The 17,661-nt window shown below is 39.0% G+C and overlaps 1 protein-coding gene across 2 annotated transcripts in view; it reads left to right on the top strand.

The window, feature by feature from the left end:
• Window positions 1–339: 339 nt before the first annotated feature.
• RBM25 (RNA binding motif protein 25) overlaps window positions 340–17,661 on the top strand; it is a 57,218-nt gene continuing 39,896 nt past the window's right edge. The window contains exons 1-4 of one of the 2 annotated variants that reach the window (XM_045901141.3): window positions 340–527; window positions 9,065–9,181; window positions 9,294–9,414; window positions 15,476–15,525. In XM_045901141.3, coding sequence (XP_045757097.1) covers window positions 9,140–9,181; window positions 9,294–9,414; window positions 15,476–15,525 — 213 coding nt within the window. In that variant the 5' untranslated portion in view covers window positions 340–527; window positions 9,065–9,139. The remainder of the gene's footprint in view (window positions 528–9,064; window positions 9,182–9,293; window positions 9,415–15,475; window positions 15,526–17,661) is intronic. The other variant, XM_045901142.3, reaches the window with a different exon arrangement.

The raw sequence follows: 17,661 nt of genomic DNA on the forward strand, positions 1-17,661 counted from the left end.
GAGGCCCGGTGTGCAGTACACCGAACCTCAATGAGCCACAGAGCAAAGTTATAAGTCCCCAAACACAAACTACAAAAAGTAAGAAATTCTCTATCACCCTTTGCCCCGTGCGCACCGGAAGCTTGACCTCAAGATGGCGTCTCCTAGTCATAAGATTCAGTCAGCTCCAATCAAATATGGCAGGGTGGGTCGTAATTTACAGCTCGAGCCTTTCTAGTCCCCACCAGGCGCTCCTTCTCTATGGTTATTCGCCGCTGCGTGGTGATTCAGAGCCAAAAGAGAAGACTATCTATACGCGTTCTTCTCTATGATTCTCCTCTTCACTCTCCCGGCCGCAGTGCACGCCGGGCAAGAGGAAGACCTCCAGAAGCTCCCCGCGCAGCGCGGCTGTGTTTGCGGCCTGTGCGAGTAGGCGCTTCGGAACCAGTCTCCCGGTGAGCGGCGCGCAGAAACCTCGAACCGGTGGAGCCCACTCGTAACCTGGAGCTCGGAAGACCGCGAAGACCGTGCTGTTTCCTCAGCGGCGGGTGAGTTCACGCCTCTGAACGCGTGTGGGAACCGGGAAACCGGGTACCTCGGTTGCGGGAGGAGGGGAAGCCAGGGAGGCTGCGAAAGGGCCGGGGTGGGATTGGGGGTAAAGGGGGGTTGGGGTGGGGGAGGGGACGGGCACGAGGCTTGGGTTTCTCCACTTCTCAAAGGCCTCGAAAACCAGTGGGCCCAGCAGGAGCCCGTGGAGGCCGGACCTACTGCCAGAGCTTTCCTCCTTGCATTGTCGCCCACTTTCCTTTTCCTTTCCACGGTCCGCCACAGAGTGAATCGCCTCGGCCCTTTTGGGCTCCACGTTTGCCAAAAAATGATCGGTCGGCCCCTTGGGAGCCCTTCTCCGAGGCCCCTTTCTAACCCGAGCTTGTGGAGCCCTACTGTAGATTTTCCGGGCCTAGGACACTCTTGCCCCAGGCTCTGCTTACAAGCTAACAAGCACCCACCCTTTTTAGCGAGGTGCTGGCCACCAACGGATTTCTTTCTTTTCCTCTTTGGGCGTTCAGAGCCCGCCACCGAGTAGACTCCCCCACTCCCCCAACCCGAATTCAGCTAATGCCCACCTTTTTTAGCAACCCCCCTGGTTCTCTTGTTTAAGATTGTGATGAGTATTGTGGTCTTGCCCCCTTCCTTCGTGGGAGGTTGCAGTAAATTATATCCCCATTCATTCTAGGCGATGACCAAGCTCCACATTAAAATGTGTTACTTTTTTCTTTCTTTTCTTTGGTCTTCAGTACTTTTTAAATACGTTTTTCGAATTAGATCTAGGAATATGAAGATTATTTTGAAGTTATGTAATGTGGATTTATATTGCCATGGAAAAGCCATTTTGATACTGGGCAGAGTGGAGCCGACCGAAAGGAAGGAAGAGATTGGACTTCTGTTGTACCGGGCTGCTATAGTATGAAGTACCCTGAATTAGGTAGTTGGCAGTAGAATATAAACAATTTTTATGTTGTGTTGGGAACTTTAATTTTTAAAAGATTTTCAGAAACCGTCAGAGGCCTTGAAAGGCATCCAGTTGATCATCGGTTCCTCATGATTCAAGCAGATAGTATACTGTTCTAATTAATTTAACTGTTCTTGAAGTTTTGGTTTTCTTCATCTGTAAATTGAGGATTAGAATAGTATCCGCTTCATAGGTTATTGTGACTGGGGATTGAGAAAAACGTACGTAAAATCCTTAGTGCAGTGTCTAAGTAACATAGTGTTTAGTCCAAGTTAACTGATATTGTTATTTAAGAGCCTAATCCTGACTCTTTTTTTTTTAAAAAGATTTATTTATTTATTTATTTGAGAGAGAGAGAATGAGAGAGAGCAAGCACATGAGAGGGGGGAGGGTCAGAGGGAGAAGCAGGCTCCCCGCCGAGCAGGGAGCCCGATGCGGGACTCGATCCCGGGACTCCAGGATCATGACCTGAGCCGAAGGCAGTCGCTTAACCAACTGAGCCACCCAGGCGCCCTAATCCTGACTCTTAACATTTCTTCTAGTGTACTCTGAATAGACTTTTATAAATAAAATCAAAGTTAACCCTTAATCAGAAGTTTCTTCTTGGTATGTTGTTACTAGAAAGAGGCATTGTGATATAGTGAAAACAGCCTTTGGATTGGTAATTTCAGGATAGTGGGGATGACCTTGGGGTTCCCACCCACTTATTGTGTTCCCTTGGACAGGTTAGCTTCTTCATCTGTAAAAGGAGAATAATACATCTACACCAGGTAATTTGGGAGATTCAGTGAGATAATGTATGTTGAAGACTTTTGTAAACAGAAGTAAATTAATACATTAGTTAATATTTTTATTAAATAATTTATCTTCTTGGGGCATCTGGGTGGCTCAGTCACTTGTGTCCAACTTTATTTTTATTTATTTTTATTTTTGTCCAACTCTTTTTTTTTTTTTTTTAAGATTTATCTATTTATTTGAGAGAGAGAGAGAGAGAGAGAGAGAGAAACTCTCAAGCAGACTCCCTGCTGAGCGTGGAGCCTGACATGTGATTGGTCTCAAGACACTGAGATCATGACCTGAGCCGAAATTGAGAGTCAGACACTTATCTGACTGAGCCACCCAGGCGCCCTGAGCATCCAACTGTTGATCTCAGCTCAGGTCTTGATCTCAGGGTTGTGAGTTAAAGCCCTGTGTTGGGCTCCACGCTGGGTGTGGAGTCTACTTAAAAAAAAAAAAAAAAAAATCCTTGGGGTTCTCAAATTTCCATTTGGGATCCCCAAAGTAGGTTTTCCCCTTATTTAGGTATGGTTCCAAACCACTTCTAGGAAGAAAATGTTTTTATTGTTCCAGTGTTGCAAATAGGCACCATATATATTAATAATAGTTTGGGCTAAGTGTTTTTATTTTGTGGTTTGGTATCTTTTTATTCCACTGTGGTAAAGCTTTTAAATATGTTTCTAAAATAAAATGAGTTCTTTTTAACATTGGTAACTACTTCAGATCTAATATGAGTTTGGGATTTTCAAGTAACTTTTTGGGCCACAAATTAGCTATGTACTTTTCTCATTTATGTATGGTTTAAAGAAAAATTATATTGACTGTTTTGTAACTTTGGAAGCAGAAGTAGTCATTGAGTCTTCTAATGTCTTACAAAAATATTCTGTGTATTTTGTTTAATCTTGATAGTCTTTTCTGACAACTACCACTGCCATTCCTAAAAGGATTTAGATTGACTCCGCCTTAAAGTTTTTGAATAGCTTTTTTTCTGCCCTTTTTTTGAATTTTGAAACTTAAGAAAAAGAACATAATATTTACACCACCAGAATTGATACTACCTTTTTTTTTTTTTTTTTTTTTTAAAGAGACAGAGAGAGAGAGGGAACACAAGCAGGGGGAGTGGAAGAGGGAGAAGCAGGCTTCCCGCCTAGCAGGGAGCCTGATGCGGGGCTCGATCCCAGGACCCTGGGATCATGCCCTGAGCTGAAGGCAGATGCTTAAGGACTGAGCCACCCAGGTGCCCCTGATACTACTTTTTAAAACTTACTTGGTACGATTTCAAACTTCAGAAAAGTTTCAAGAATAGTAGAAAGAATTCTCAGATACCTTTCACCCAGATTCCCCATTGATAACATTTTACAAATTTGCTTTATCCTCTCCTCTTTTTCTTCATAGTTTTCTTCTGAAGTGTTTTGCTAGTAAGCTGCAGATGAGACATCCCGTAGCCCTTAAACACTTCAGTGTACATTTCCTAGAATAAAGACATTTTCATATTTAACAACAGTACAGTGAACAAAATCAGGAAATTAATATTGATGCAGTATTGTCTAATCTACAGGTCTTAATTGGATTTAGCCTCAAATTGCCCCAAATTGGTATTGCTTTTTTTTAAAAGCAACTTTATTAAGGTGTAATTAACACATAAAATACACTCTTTGTAATGTGTAATTTGATGATTTTTTAGTAAATGTTCAGAGTTGTGCAACTGTTACTCCAAAAAGGATTCCTCTTTCCTGTTTGCACGTCACTCCCTGTTCCCACCTCAGCTTCAGACTACCACTAATTTTTCTCTGTAGATAGTGTACTTTCTAATCATCGAAGATGGTAAAACAGCTAAGTGGAAATCTCAGAAAAAGATCAGCTCCCCTTTGAGAGACTTGAGTATTTTCACACCTCTGAAAAGTTTTCCTGCAAAAGAAACTTTTTGTTAATAAAGCATTTCCCATTCTTTGGACATGGAACACTTTTTCTTAGGAATAGTTCCCGGAGACTCCTCCACTTCTGTAGAAATTCAGTTTGAAAAATGATGTTTTGAAGGTTTCGTTTTGCTTAGGCTGGGGCAGGTATGTCAGTCCGTTATACCCTGCAGGCTATAAACTGCAGGGAACAATGCCTTCTATAGTCATATCATATATATTCAGTGTAGAGCCACTGGGCTGGCTGTGTAACTATATAATAACTTAAAATTTGCTCTTTCAGAGCTAATAAAACTAACGCTTAGAAAAGAACCTGACAGGGTGCCTGGGTGGCTCAGATGGTTAAGCGTCTGCCTTCGGCTCAGGTCATCCACATCGGGCTTTCCGCTCAGCGGGGAGCCTGCTTCTCCCTCTGCCTCTCTCTCTCTCTGTCTCTTATGAATAAATAAATAAAATCTTTAAAAAAAAAAAAAAGAAAGAAAAGAACCTGACAGACAATTGGAACTAGATATTTGTTGAATGAATGAATGAGTTGTATAAGTGTTTACTAAGGAGAATCTGTTGATTCATTTACCTCCTAACCATTCAGAAATTTGGCTGGCACACAGTGTCCCGATGGGGTTAGCCAGTATATCTATTCTTGGTGAAATAATTTGTTTTCTGTTGGGATAAATCTGCAATGGAGGAATGGTTGTAAGCAGTAAATGGTGTAGGAAAAAAGGAGTGATTTAAAAGTGTAAAGAGGAAAAAGAGAAAAGCAGAATGCAGGCATATTTTGAGTGGTAGAGATAAATCTTATTTGAAAGTTTTTTTTGTTTGAAAAAGTTTTGGATGGAGGAGGCGAGATTAATTGAGAAAATTTGCATACAATATAATGCACCCATTTTAATTTCAGTTAATTCTGACAAATGCATAATAAATCCATATGACCACTGCCACACTAGAGATAAGGAACACTTGCATCATAGGTACTTGTTTTTACTTTGGGTCTTAAGGTTTCATACCTAGCACGTAAAAATGCCTTGAGCCCCTTCTAAAAGTGAAACACTCCAAAGGGAAAGTGAAACATACAAGTATTTTTAAATGTCATTTAAGTCATTTCAGTGCTAATAAAATAACCTTTGCATTTCTTTTCTTAAACCTCACACATGATCCCTCAGTAGCAATGGCTACCTTCAAAGTACTGCATCCAGAATCTAACACTTAACCACTACCACCTATTCCAGGCCACCCTCTCTCGTCTGCATTATTGCAATACTCCTGCTTCTACCCTTGTTCTCCAGTTTTAACACAGTGGCCAGTGACACTATTAAAATATAAGTCAGGTCAAAAGTCTTTCAAATGTTTTCCGTCTCATTCAGAGTAAAAATCAAAACCTTTACAGTGGCCTACAAAGTACCACATTCTCTGAATCCCCTCCCCCAAGTAATATTTGGCATTTATCTTTGACTTTCCTCAAGTACTCTGCTCCAGCTGTTGGCCTTGCTTTCCTCCCACAAACCCTCCATGCCCACCTCAGGCTCTTTGTATTTGCTGTTTCCTTTGCTTGGAAGGCTATTACCTTCAGATACAAGGCTTCTGCCTAGGCCCCTTTGGAGTCTTTGTTCAATTTGCCTACCTTCTTGGTGAGGCCTGACCACCATATTTAAGTAAAGCACTCCCTAGTTCTTTTCCCCACTTTATTCTGCAAAGTGCCTGCCAAATTTGAATCTCTATATAATTTTTTTTTTTTAAAGATTTTATTTATTTGACAGAGAGATAGCGAGAGCAGGAACACAAGCAGTGGGAGTGGGAGAGGGAGAAGCAGGCTTCCCGCGGAGCAGGGAGGCCAATGCAATGCGGGGCTCAATCCCAGGACCCTGGGATCATGACCTGAGCCGAAGGCAGATGCTTAACGACTGAGCCACCCAGGTGCCCCGAATCTCTATATAATTTGTAATGAGAGTATTATAATTTATCAATTGTAGGTAAAAATTGATAAACTTTGCTTATGGTTATAAAAGTTTATTCTCATTTTCACATATGTGAAAACAAAAGTTCATTTGGAAAAAAGTGGTTGATACTCTCATTATAGGATGTTTAAAGTGAACATTAATATTTATCAGTGATTACCAGAATTGTAGTTTTCTGACCGTAGGAGGGACCATTATCTTATTAAGGTTACCTTCACCTTTGAAGCTTGCCTGTGAATAAGCAAATTATGAACAGTGCTAAATGAAAGGGACACAGAAAATAGAAAAATTAGAAGTGAATGGAATGGATATATTGGCATAAACTAAAACATAATCTGGTTAACTTGTACATAATGAATTATACATTTAAAAGTCATGAAATATAATTTAAACACCAAGAACATAGGTCTTTAAAAAATAATAGTTATAACTAATACTTGACAATAAATAATTCTAGAGATGAATTCATGCTCCAGTCTTTGTAAACATTGTGAGGCTAAGCACTGGGTCATTGCTAGCATAGTACTTGGCACATGGGAGCTTCTTAATAAATTGGTTTACTGATTCATTCATTGATTTATTTATTCAACAGGTATTAATATCAACTGCTCTCCTAAGAAAGTGCTGAGATAGAGTATATAATGATAATAGAAGAGTTTCTGTAAGTAGGACAGTAGCCCTCTTTTAAAAGGAGATACACTCCTGCCCCCTTTATATAGAATATTTGTTTTTGTTTTTGGGCAAAAAATATTACAGAAAGATTATTTAAAAATTCAACACATTTACAGTCATTAATTAGTTGTATTTTCCTTTTTAATTTATGCTGATACTTAATATTTTAAAGCATTTCCAATACCTTATTTTCTAAGTGTATGAAATCCTAGGAATTTATTTTATTTGTAAAGCTTTCTAAATATTTTAAGTGTATTGTGTTTTCTGAAAATGAAGTTTAGATTTTATAGAATATTGTATTATCCTAATTTATTAAGTCAAAAGAACACTGAGGAAGAACAGCTGTGAGTCTGAAGGGCATGCTTTTCTAAGATCGTTTTAAAGAAATGTCTAACAGGTAAAAAGATATTCAGCCTCATTAGTGGTTAAGGAAATGCATATTGAAATGAGAGTATTTTTTACCTATTAGATTGTTATAATTTAAACACTGATTTACTCTAGCAATGGTGAGGTTCTGAGCAAAGGGCATTCCCATATATTGGTGGTGGGGATATAGATTTGTACACTAGCTTTGGAGAATGATTTGGAGGTAAAGTTAGATAAATGTAGTACTAATCTGTGTAATAGAATTACTTGCACAGGTGCATAGATTTATATGTCCAAGAATGTTCAGTATTATAAGAGGAAAAATGTGGAGCCAACCATCCATGTTGATTGAATAGTTATTATATGCCTGTATTATAGTAGTTTACTGCATTATAAAGATTGGAATAGAACTTAATAAACTGATATGAAGAGATGTTAATGATAATGAAGGAGAAATGCACCTAACAATATAGTATGATTATACTGTTTGCAGAAAAACACAAATAATTATATATTAGTTTGTGTATAGAAAGGTATTTAGAAGAATACAACGATATATACCAAACTGTTGGGATTAGGGGGCGAGGAAGTGGAAGACATGCACTTTTTATCTTCTCTCTTCTGAAGGGTGAGTAAATCAATGTATGAAACACAAAAAATAGTAGAGACAGATGTTCTTTTCAAGCTTCCAACAACTCTAGACCCCTTCAGTTACAGAGTGTAGGGGGAGTTTTTCCTAGTGTCCGGCAGATATATCTCCTGTTGATCAAATCACTGCTATTTAGTGCCATCACTGGTATGAGATCACTTATTTTGGCTGCTTTTTTAAATTGGTGCATGGAATCTTCCCAGGACATCCTAACGTAGTTTTTCTACTTTTTCTAATAGTTCTGGACACTCAAGTATGTTGATGAAAATATAAAATTTGGTGGTACGGGAGTCTTAAATATTTATGTTCATTTAACTAAAGGACAAAATTAAGTTTCATTTATTTATTTATTTGAGAGAGAGACAGAGCGAGCATGAGAGGGGGGAGGGTCAGAGGGAGAAGCAGACTCCCTGCTGAGCAGGGAGCCCGATGTGTGGGACTTGATCCTGGGACTCTGGGATTATGACCTGAGCCAAAGGCAGTCGCTTACCCAACTGAGCCACCCAAGTGCCCCAAAATTAAATTTCTTTTAAGTAATAATATCACAAACCAAATGAAACAGTTCAATGTATTCTTGTATTAAAAAAAATGTTAGTTTCTGATTCTTGAATTTCATTCATGAATGGTTAAGGGGTTTGCTTTTTTTTTTTTTTTTTAGATTTTTATTTATTTATTTGACAGAGAGACACAGTGAGAGAGGGAACACAAGCAGGGGGAGTGGGAGAGGGAGAAGCAGGCTTCCCGCTGAGCAGGGAGCCCGATGCGGGGCTTGACCCCAGGACCTTGGGACCATGACCCGAGCCAAAGGCAGACGCTTAAGGACTGAGCCACCCAGGAGCCTGTAGGGGTTTGCTTTTAAGTTTAACAAAAATTAGGAAATTTTCCCATTGTCACAAATTGTATGTTCTTTTTATAACTGAGTGGTTAGTATGTGACCTGATGTCAGGAGGTTTCTTCCCTCTCAGGGTTATAGTTCACTGAGGCATTCACATATCCTTGAGGAACTGGCCAACATTGAATCAACAAATACTGTGTAACTTTGTAGATTTAGTTTTTACGGTGCTGATGTGTGTAAAAAAATGAATGCATCAGAACATTTAAAGAAAAAAAAACTGTTAGATAATCTTCCTGGATTCTGAGTTTGGTTTAAAAAAATTCATTGATGTTTGGTATTTAATTTTTGGATATTAACTGAACCTCAAAATTTTTTTCTTCCTTTATATGTATTCCCATATGATTGTAGGAGTCTATCCTGAATTTAGATCGTGTACATTTTGGGAACTTATTTTAGAAAAGATCTAAGTTTTAAAAATTCTCAATGGACAGACAGAGAAAAGAGGGTCTTTGCCAACTCCTTTGGGTAAGAAAACTTTAGAATTTTGCAGATACTCTAAAAATGAAGGCCAACAAACCAGGCATATCAAATTGCAAAGTTTTCAAATAAAATGATTTGTCGTGATTTTTTTCTTTAGACCGCTGCAGTAAGAATGTCTTTCCCCCCTCATTTGAATCGCCCTCCCATGGGAATCCCAGCACTCCCACCAGGGATCCCACCCCCACAGTTTCCTGGTTTTCCTCCACCTGTACCTCCAGGTAAGTTTGTGGATACTGTTGTTATTTTTAACCTGTACTTTGGTCATTATAGCTTTTTTAGGAAAATGATATGTATGTGACTGTGTGTTAGTAAAGATGTTAGCATCCTTCTGTAAATGTGGTATCTTATTTTCCTGTGACAGTCCTTTTCATATCTGGCTGAGTATCAAATTCATCTGGGAAGATTTTTTTTTTTTTTCTTTTCATCTGGGAAGATTTTTAAGAAACACCTTTATTTTAAAAAAAACAGATAATGCATATTCCAGTAAATACATACTAACTCATATGATTCAATAGTTAAAAAGGTATACAGTGAAAAATTTTGCTCACATTTCCACATAACTGTTGCTATTATTCTCTTACCAAAAGAGGGAAACAAAACAGGCTCATTAGTTTATTTTTCCAGATAGTTTTTAATGCATATTACAAGCTGCTCTAAGTACATATTCTTTTTTTTTTTTTTTTTTTTTAAGAGAGAGAGGGAGAGCGTGCATGCATGTGAGCAAGTGAGTCGGGAGGGAGGGGCAGAAGGAGGGAGAGAATCCCAAGCAGGCTTCACGCCCAGCGAGGAACCTGATACGGGGCTTGATTTTATGACCCTGAGATCATAACCTGAGCCGAAATCAAGAGTTGGATGCTTAACTTACTGAGCCACCCAGGCTGCCCCTAAGTATATATTTTTTTATCTACTGGTTTTTTTTTTTAAGATTTTATTTATTTATTTGACAGAGATGCAGCAAGAGAGGGAACACAAGCAGGGGGAGTGAGAGAGGGAGAAGCAGGCTTCCCGTGGCACAGGGAGCCCGATGCGGGGCTCGATCCCAGGACCCTGGGATCATGACCTGAGCCGAAGGCAGACGCTTAACGACTGAGCCACCCAGGCGCCCTGCCTCTTGTTTTTTTATGCTTGACAATATATTTTGGAGAGCTTTCCAAATAACCATATAAAAGCTTCCTCTTGCCAAAACTCTCTGAGGTTTAAAAAAAAAATTTTTTTCAAGCTCCACTCCAACCCACTGATTCAGATCCTCAAATACTGGGGCCCAGGAATCTTTATTTTTAACAAGTTTAACAATTTTTAACAAGGGATTCCTAAGTATTTAAGCATAGCTTAGAGAACCCATGTTTGAGAACCATTATCTTAAGGTACATAATTAACATTGCTTGGCCTGGGAGAGCAAGAGTTTTCCTTTGGTTTATGGGTGGTAGTTCAGATATTTTTATACTTTAGTGGGACTGAAAACATTTTATACAAAATCAGTTTCCCTTCCAAAAGACCATACCTAAGAGCTCTCCTTATTTTGCATATTAAAAGTTTTTTTTTTTCATTTAGAATCTGTGTAATTCAGGCTGAAATCAGCGAATGCTCTTGTAAATCATCGGGAAGTATTTTGTTTGAGGAAAGCTTTATATCAGAGACCTGTTTTTAACTGTTGGATGATCTATTTGAAATTACAGTGTTTTTCTAAAGAGCTTGACTCTTGAGAAATCAACAGTACATTGAAGTTGGCTCATAAGTTGGGTTGTTAACTCATAACATATATTCTAGAGGCTCAGCTGTGGGGGCCTCCCTATTCCTAGGTCAAGTATATAGCAGTGTTGGAGTAGGTGTGAAAAGCCACAAGATAAACATGGCAATGTTTCTGGAATATTATTTAATACTTCAGGAATTTGGGGTAAATCATACTTTTAAAAGTTAGAGCAAGTACTTATGCATATATATCATGGAATAGAATGCAGAATTTGTACAAATTTTTAAGACATTTATGCTTGTAGCAACTTGTTTTAAGCTATCCTAGGTAATCATGGATGTGTATTTGTTACCACTTGCTGCCAGGGGTATAGTTTGAAATGCGTATTTAAATTAAATTTAAAAAATTTAATTAGAGCCAGTTTATTATATCATGGAACAATTACTGAATTTTAGTCTGTAATTTAGCTGTTCTGTAATGTACTATACAAAGGAATTTCTGCTGAATAGGGTGATTGAGAGAATAATGTTAACAGAAAACTGAATAAAGTTATTTGTCAACCATCTAACAGATTAATAACATAAGAATGACAGTGTCCTGAGCCATTTTCATTTGGGCAACAATTTTGGGGGGGTTCATATATCCTGATTTTGTTTATAAATTTCTAGTCTCATAAGAAGATCTATTAGCCCTTACTAGTAACCATGATACTTTTTTTAAAAAATCCTTATGTTATAGTTTTAAAGGAAAGAATAGTTTACTTTTTATTTCTTTGTGAAGAAATTTAAGGGGTTGGGAATGAAGCTTAATCACTTATTCAGAATCAGGGAAGGTGACAGTGAAAAATCAGTGCCTTAATTTCCTTCTAAAGAGATTGATTTTATAGAAAAGATTTTAAATTCCTTTGAATTTTTATTTTTATTTTTCTTAAGATTTTTTTTATTTATTTGACAGAGACACAGAGTGAGAGAGGGAACACAAGGAGGGGGAGTGGGAGAGGGAGAAGCAGGCTTCCCACGGAGCAGGGAGCCCGATGCGGGGCTTGACCCCCGGACCCTGGGATCATGACCTGAGCCGAAGGCAGATGCTCAACGACTGAGCCACCCAGGCGCCCTCCTTTGAATTTTTAAAAAGCAAACACTAAATTTAACATTTTCTATAAACATTATACCAAATTATTAAACAGAAGTAGAAGTAAATGAAACCTTTTTCTCTTAAGACTATTCTCTGCATAATTTTTTAAGATGGGTCAGCAGACCCCAAAAGCAGACTGTCAGTTTTTCTTCTTGACTGTTGGTCATTGCCATACTGATGTTGGCATTTATTCAGAGTGGTAACCTGTTAATTCTGATTCTATTTACAACAGCATACAGTATCATTTCTGTTTAGGGAAATATATTTAGATGATAAATCAAACTTTAGTTGCAGCTCATTCTGCATTCTGTGTGTAGCATCAATACTTTAAAAGGTAAACGATGAAATAATATGCTAAACTAGGGAAGTAATTCAAGACCATAATATCCATATTCATGTATAATTTTCTTGTCTTGCCTGTTAGTGCAATTAATTGAACTCTAAGTGTGATGGTCACATTCTATGTTAAATTAGAAAATCAATTTGAAAAATAACCTTAAATTTTCCCTAAAAAGTAATACATGCGTATAGAAAAACGAAGTTTTTTCCCCCTATGGTTCCTGAGAATTTCCTTCCCCCAAACAGCCTTTCTTAACAGTTTCTAGTGTGTAACTCTCCAGACACATACTATGCATATCCTGGTGTGTTTGCTTATGTTTACCCTTTCCCCACTTCTGTTTTTTTTAAATTTTTTAATTTTTTTTTAAAGATCTTACTTATTTGAGAGAGAGAATGAGAGACAGAGAGCACGAGAGGGAAGAGGGTTAGAGGGAGAAGCAGACCCCCAGCTGAGCAGGGAGCCTGATGCGGGACTCGATCCCGGGACTCCAGGATCATGACCTGAGCAGTCGCGTAACCAACTGAGCCACCCAGGCACCCTGTTTTTTTTTTTAAAAACTCAACTAGTACTGCGCTGTTCACTCTTTGTGTTCTTTGTTTCTTTTCACTTTAGCATGTGTAGATCTTTGTAATGAGTAGAAATACATTTTCCACTGTGAATTCTGTATTGTATGGTATTAGTAAGTTGAGGTAGGAAACATAACTGTAAAACTTGTAGAACTGTTGGGACGCCTGGGAGGCTCAGTCGGTTAAGCATCTGCCTTTGGCTCAGGTCAGGAGTCCCACATGAGGTTCCTTGCTCAGCAGGGAGCCTGTTTCTCCTTCGGCCTGCTTCTCCCTTGCTTGTGCTTTAAATAAAATCTTTAAAAAAAACCCAAAAAGCTTTTAGTAACTGTTAAAAAGGAAAAAGCAATGGGGTGCCTGGCTGGCTCATTCTGTAGACATGTAACTCTTGATCTCGGGGTTTTAAGTTCAAGCTCCATGTTGGGTGTAGAGCTTGCTTAAAAAAAAAAAAAAGAAAAAGAAAAAAAATTTTTCCCACTGTCTTTTTCTGAATTTTTCTTTATTTTTATTTTATTTTTATTTTTATTTATTTATTTTTTAAGATTTTATTTATTTATTAGAGAAAGACACAGCGAGAGAGGGAACACAAGCAGGGGGAGTGGGAGAGGGAGAAGCAGGCTCCCCGCAGAGCAGGGAGCCCGATGTGGGACTCGATCCCAGGACCCTGGGATCATGACCTGAGCCGAAGGCAGTCGCTCAACCGACTGAGCCACCCAGGCGCCCTATTTTATTTTTAAAAAGAATTTATTTATTAGAGAGGAGAGAACACTCATGCGTGTACCAGCAGAGGGAGAGGCAGAGGGAGAGGGAGAAGCAGCCTCCCCGCAGAGCAGGGAGCCCGATGTGGGACTTGATCCCAGGTCCCTGGGATCATGACCGGAGCCAAGGGCAGACGCTTAACCCACTGAGCCACCCAGGCGCCCCTTGCTTCTCTGACTGAGCCAGCTAGGCACCTCTGTGGTTTTTTTTCTATTTTTTACAGTATTCTGTTGGCTATGTTGACAGGAATCTTGATTTTTCTCATTTAAAAATTAATTTAAATAAGTTATATTGGAAAATAAATGGATAATGTTAAACGTTTAAGAATTTATTTATTATTTTTAAAGATTTTATTTATTTGACAGAGAGAGAGAGAGCGAGAGAGGGAACACAAGCCAAGGGGAGTGGGAGAGGAAGAAGCAGGTTTCCCGCGGAGCAGGGAGCCCGATGCAGGGCTCCATCCCAGGACCCTGGGATCATGACCTGAGCCGAAAGCAGATGCTTAACGACTGAGCCACCCAGGCGCCCCTGTCAAAGAATTTATTACCAGTCTTAGCTGGAGAATTCTCTTAAGTTGATGTTAAATTTGAACTGAAGAGAAATTTCAGAACTTTTTGAGATGTATTTAGAAGCATTTAAAAATTTATATTAGAAAAGTAGACAAATCGGGCTCCTGGGAGGCTCAGTTGGTTAGGCCACTGCCTTTGGCTCAGGTCATGATCCTGGAGTCCCCAGATCGAGTCCCGCATCAGGCTCCCTGCTCAGCGGGGAGTCTGCTGCTCCCTCTGACCCTCCCCCCTCTCATGCTCTCTCTATTTCATTCTCTCTCTCAAATAAATAAAATCTTTAAAAAAAAAAGAAAAGAAAAGTAGACAAATCTTTCACTGATTTTTGCCCTCATTGCATTCTTTTTCTTAGTGCTCAGATGGTAAGATTTTTTCATTAGTTATATACACATGAACACTCAATGCAGTAGTCACTGGTTGGTAAACAGTGTAGTTGAAAACAAAAATGTAGGTATCACTAAGATGTCAATAATAGCCCAGTGCAGCCAGCAGATGATTGTCTTAGAGATAAACGAACTGAGATGGCTGGTCAAATTTTTGCATGGGGTTTCTTTTTATTAACCAGCAATAACAAGATTCTAGGTTTCTAGATTAATTTCTCATTTGATACCTTTTTTTTTTTTAACTTTTAAAGGATTCATTAATACCATGTTTAGCCATAAGTGAATCTGTATTTGCGTAAGTTAATGGCTTTCAGGATGTACTGAATCAGATGAACATGAATCAGTAACTGTCCAGATTTTTAAACTCCTGAGACAAAAGCATGTTGTAGTGGTAGTCTTTGCTTTTATTTTATTTTATTTATTTTATTTTTTTAAGATTTTATTTATTTGACAGAGACACAGTGAGAGAGGGAACACAAGCAGGGGGAGTGGGAGAGGGAGAAGCAGGCTTCCCGCTGAGCAGGGAGCCCGATGCGGGGCTTGATCCCAGACCTGGGATCATGACCTGAGCCGAAGGCAGACGCTTAACGACTGAGCCACCCAGGTGCCCTAGTCTTCGCTTTTAGAATAGTTTTTTGTTGTTGTGTAAGTTTATATAGACCAGCCTGTACCACATTGCTTTTTAAAATAAGGCATTCATTCATCAATATCTCATTTCCATCAGTCATATATTTCAACTTAAATTAACTGTGAGTGAGGATACCTATTTGTGTGCCATGGAATTGATACAGAATATAGTCATATATACTTGTATTCATAAGATTTTAATATGCTTTTTTCTTAGGGACCCCAATGATTCCTGTACCAATGAGCATTATGGCTCCTGCTCCAACTGTAAGTATGATTTTAAGGAGGAATTAGGAGATACAGTTGTGTTGCTGCTTCTAAAGCTAAAAAAAACCTTGATAAACTTAAATTATTTTATTTATTTATTTTTTTAAAAAAGATTTTATTTATTTATTTGACAGAGAGAGACACAGCGAGAGAGGGAACACAAGCAGGGGGAGTGGGAGAGGGAGAAGCAGGCTTCCCGCGGAGCAGGGAGCCTGATGCGGGGCTCGATCCCAGGACCCTGGGATAATGACCTGAGCTGAAGGCAGATGCTTAATGACTGAGCCACCCAAGCGCCCCTTATTTTAAGTATTTAAAAGAATAATAGGGAGTGAGAGCATCCATGTATATCATACTACTTATTTGAGTATCATTTTCACTCAGCTATGCATATTATGCAGTTGCCTTTAAAACAGGCTCCCTATTTACATATATTCTCTAGACTGTTCATATTCTTGTTACTTTAGATTTAGTACATTGGCTCTTTTATCATTCCCTACTCTTGTCTTGGTCCTGGGAGGTAGGAGAGTGATCAGACATGTTTAATCTCATAAAAGGAAAAAAAAAAAAAAAAGACTGTAGAAATGATTCTAGTAGAAATAAAAAAAAAAAATTTTTTTTTTTTAAGATTTTATTTATTTGAAAGAGAGAGAATGAGAGAGAGCACATGAGAGGGGGGAGGGTCAGGAGAAGCAGACTCCCCACTGAGCAGGGAGCCTGATGTGGGACTCAATCCTGGGACTCCAGGAACATGACCTGAGCTGAAGGCAGTTGCTTAACCAACTGAGCCACCCAGGTGCCCTAGAAATTTAAATTTTGAAGTGAATTTTGTGTTGAATATATTTCCATCCTTTCCTCTCACCTGATTTTTAGCCCCTTCCAAACTATTTTTTCTCTGTCCTCTGGTATGATATCTTTAAGCTTTGTAAAGTTTTCTTGAAGCCTTTACTCTGCTAAAGTGTTTTATTATTCAGTCTACTTTATGCCTTAATTCTTCACATTCATCAAAGCTTTTGTACATTCTAAGTATATTAGTTCAGAATGCTAATATGCTGTAACACATGAATAAATAATAACCGTCTTAACTGTTGTTTAACCAGAATTTTTCTTTGAGTTAAGTGGTAGAGCATCAGACTTCATCTGGAATTCCACTATGAGAAGGGTAGATTTCATTACTTTCAAGTATTTTTCTATCTGTGGATTTTGAAAAGGGAGGAAGGGGAGTATTATTCATATTAAAAAGGAGATGGTAACTCTGTGGGCAAACAGGAATCTGCTGTGAGGCAGATCACTAAGATGATGTGGTTCTGCAGATCAAGGGGGAGTACAATTTTTCTTGCATTGGATACCCATTGTTTGGCTATTTTGGAAAACCTCCACGTGACAGGTACTCTTACTCTCTTGCATTTCATCCTAGGCAAAGGTGGGTGTTGGGGTTTGGAGCAGCTTCCTCAGTTCACCATTATTTATTCGGTGCCTGCTGTGGATGTTTCGCAAAATTCAGTTCCAGATACAAAAATCCGTAGGATTGTTCTTCCTCTGGGAATTTGAATGTTATAAAGGGAAAATAAAAAATGTAACTAACTTGAGGGGCGCCTGGGTGGCTCAGTCATTAAGCGTCTGCCCTCGGCTCAGGTCGTGATCCCAGGGTCCTGGGATCGAGCCCCACATCGGGCTCTCTGCTCAGCGGGAAGCCTGCTTCTCCCTCTCCCACTCCCCCTGCTTATGTTTCCTCTCTCGCTGTGTCTCTCTCTGTCAAATAAATAAATAAAATCTTTTTTTTTTTTTTAAAGATTTTATTTATTTATTTGAGAGAGAGAGAATGAGAGACAGAGAGCATGAGAGGGAGGAGGGTCAGAGGGAGAAGCAGACTCCCCGCCGAGCAGGTAGCCCGATGCGGGACTCGATCCCGGGACTCCAGGATCATGACCTGAGCCGAAGGCAGTTGCTTAACCAACTGAGCCACCCAGGCGCCCATAAATAAAATCTTAAAAAGAAAAAAAGTAACTAACTTGATAAAGGTAAAATTTAAGTGTTGGAGAGTGCTCTGAGAATATTAGTAATGCTCTGTCAGAGGATTAGTGGGGATAATTGTAGTTTGCTCTTATTTAAAAAAAAATTGGGGGGGTTATTTATTTT

Source organism: Mirounga angustirostris, unplaced genomic scaffold (assembly GCF_029215605.1).
Source record: "Mirounga angustirostris isolate CCGP_5_RB_7025 unplaced genomic scaffold, mMirAng1.0.hap1 SCAF_9, whole genome shotgun sequence".
NCBI lineage: Eukaryota > Metazoa > Chordata > Mammalia > Carnivora > Phocidae > Mirounga > Mirounga angustirostris.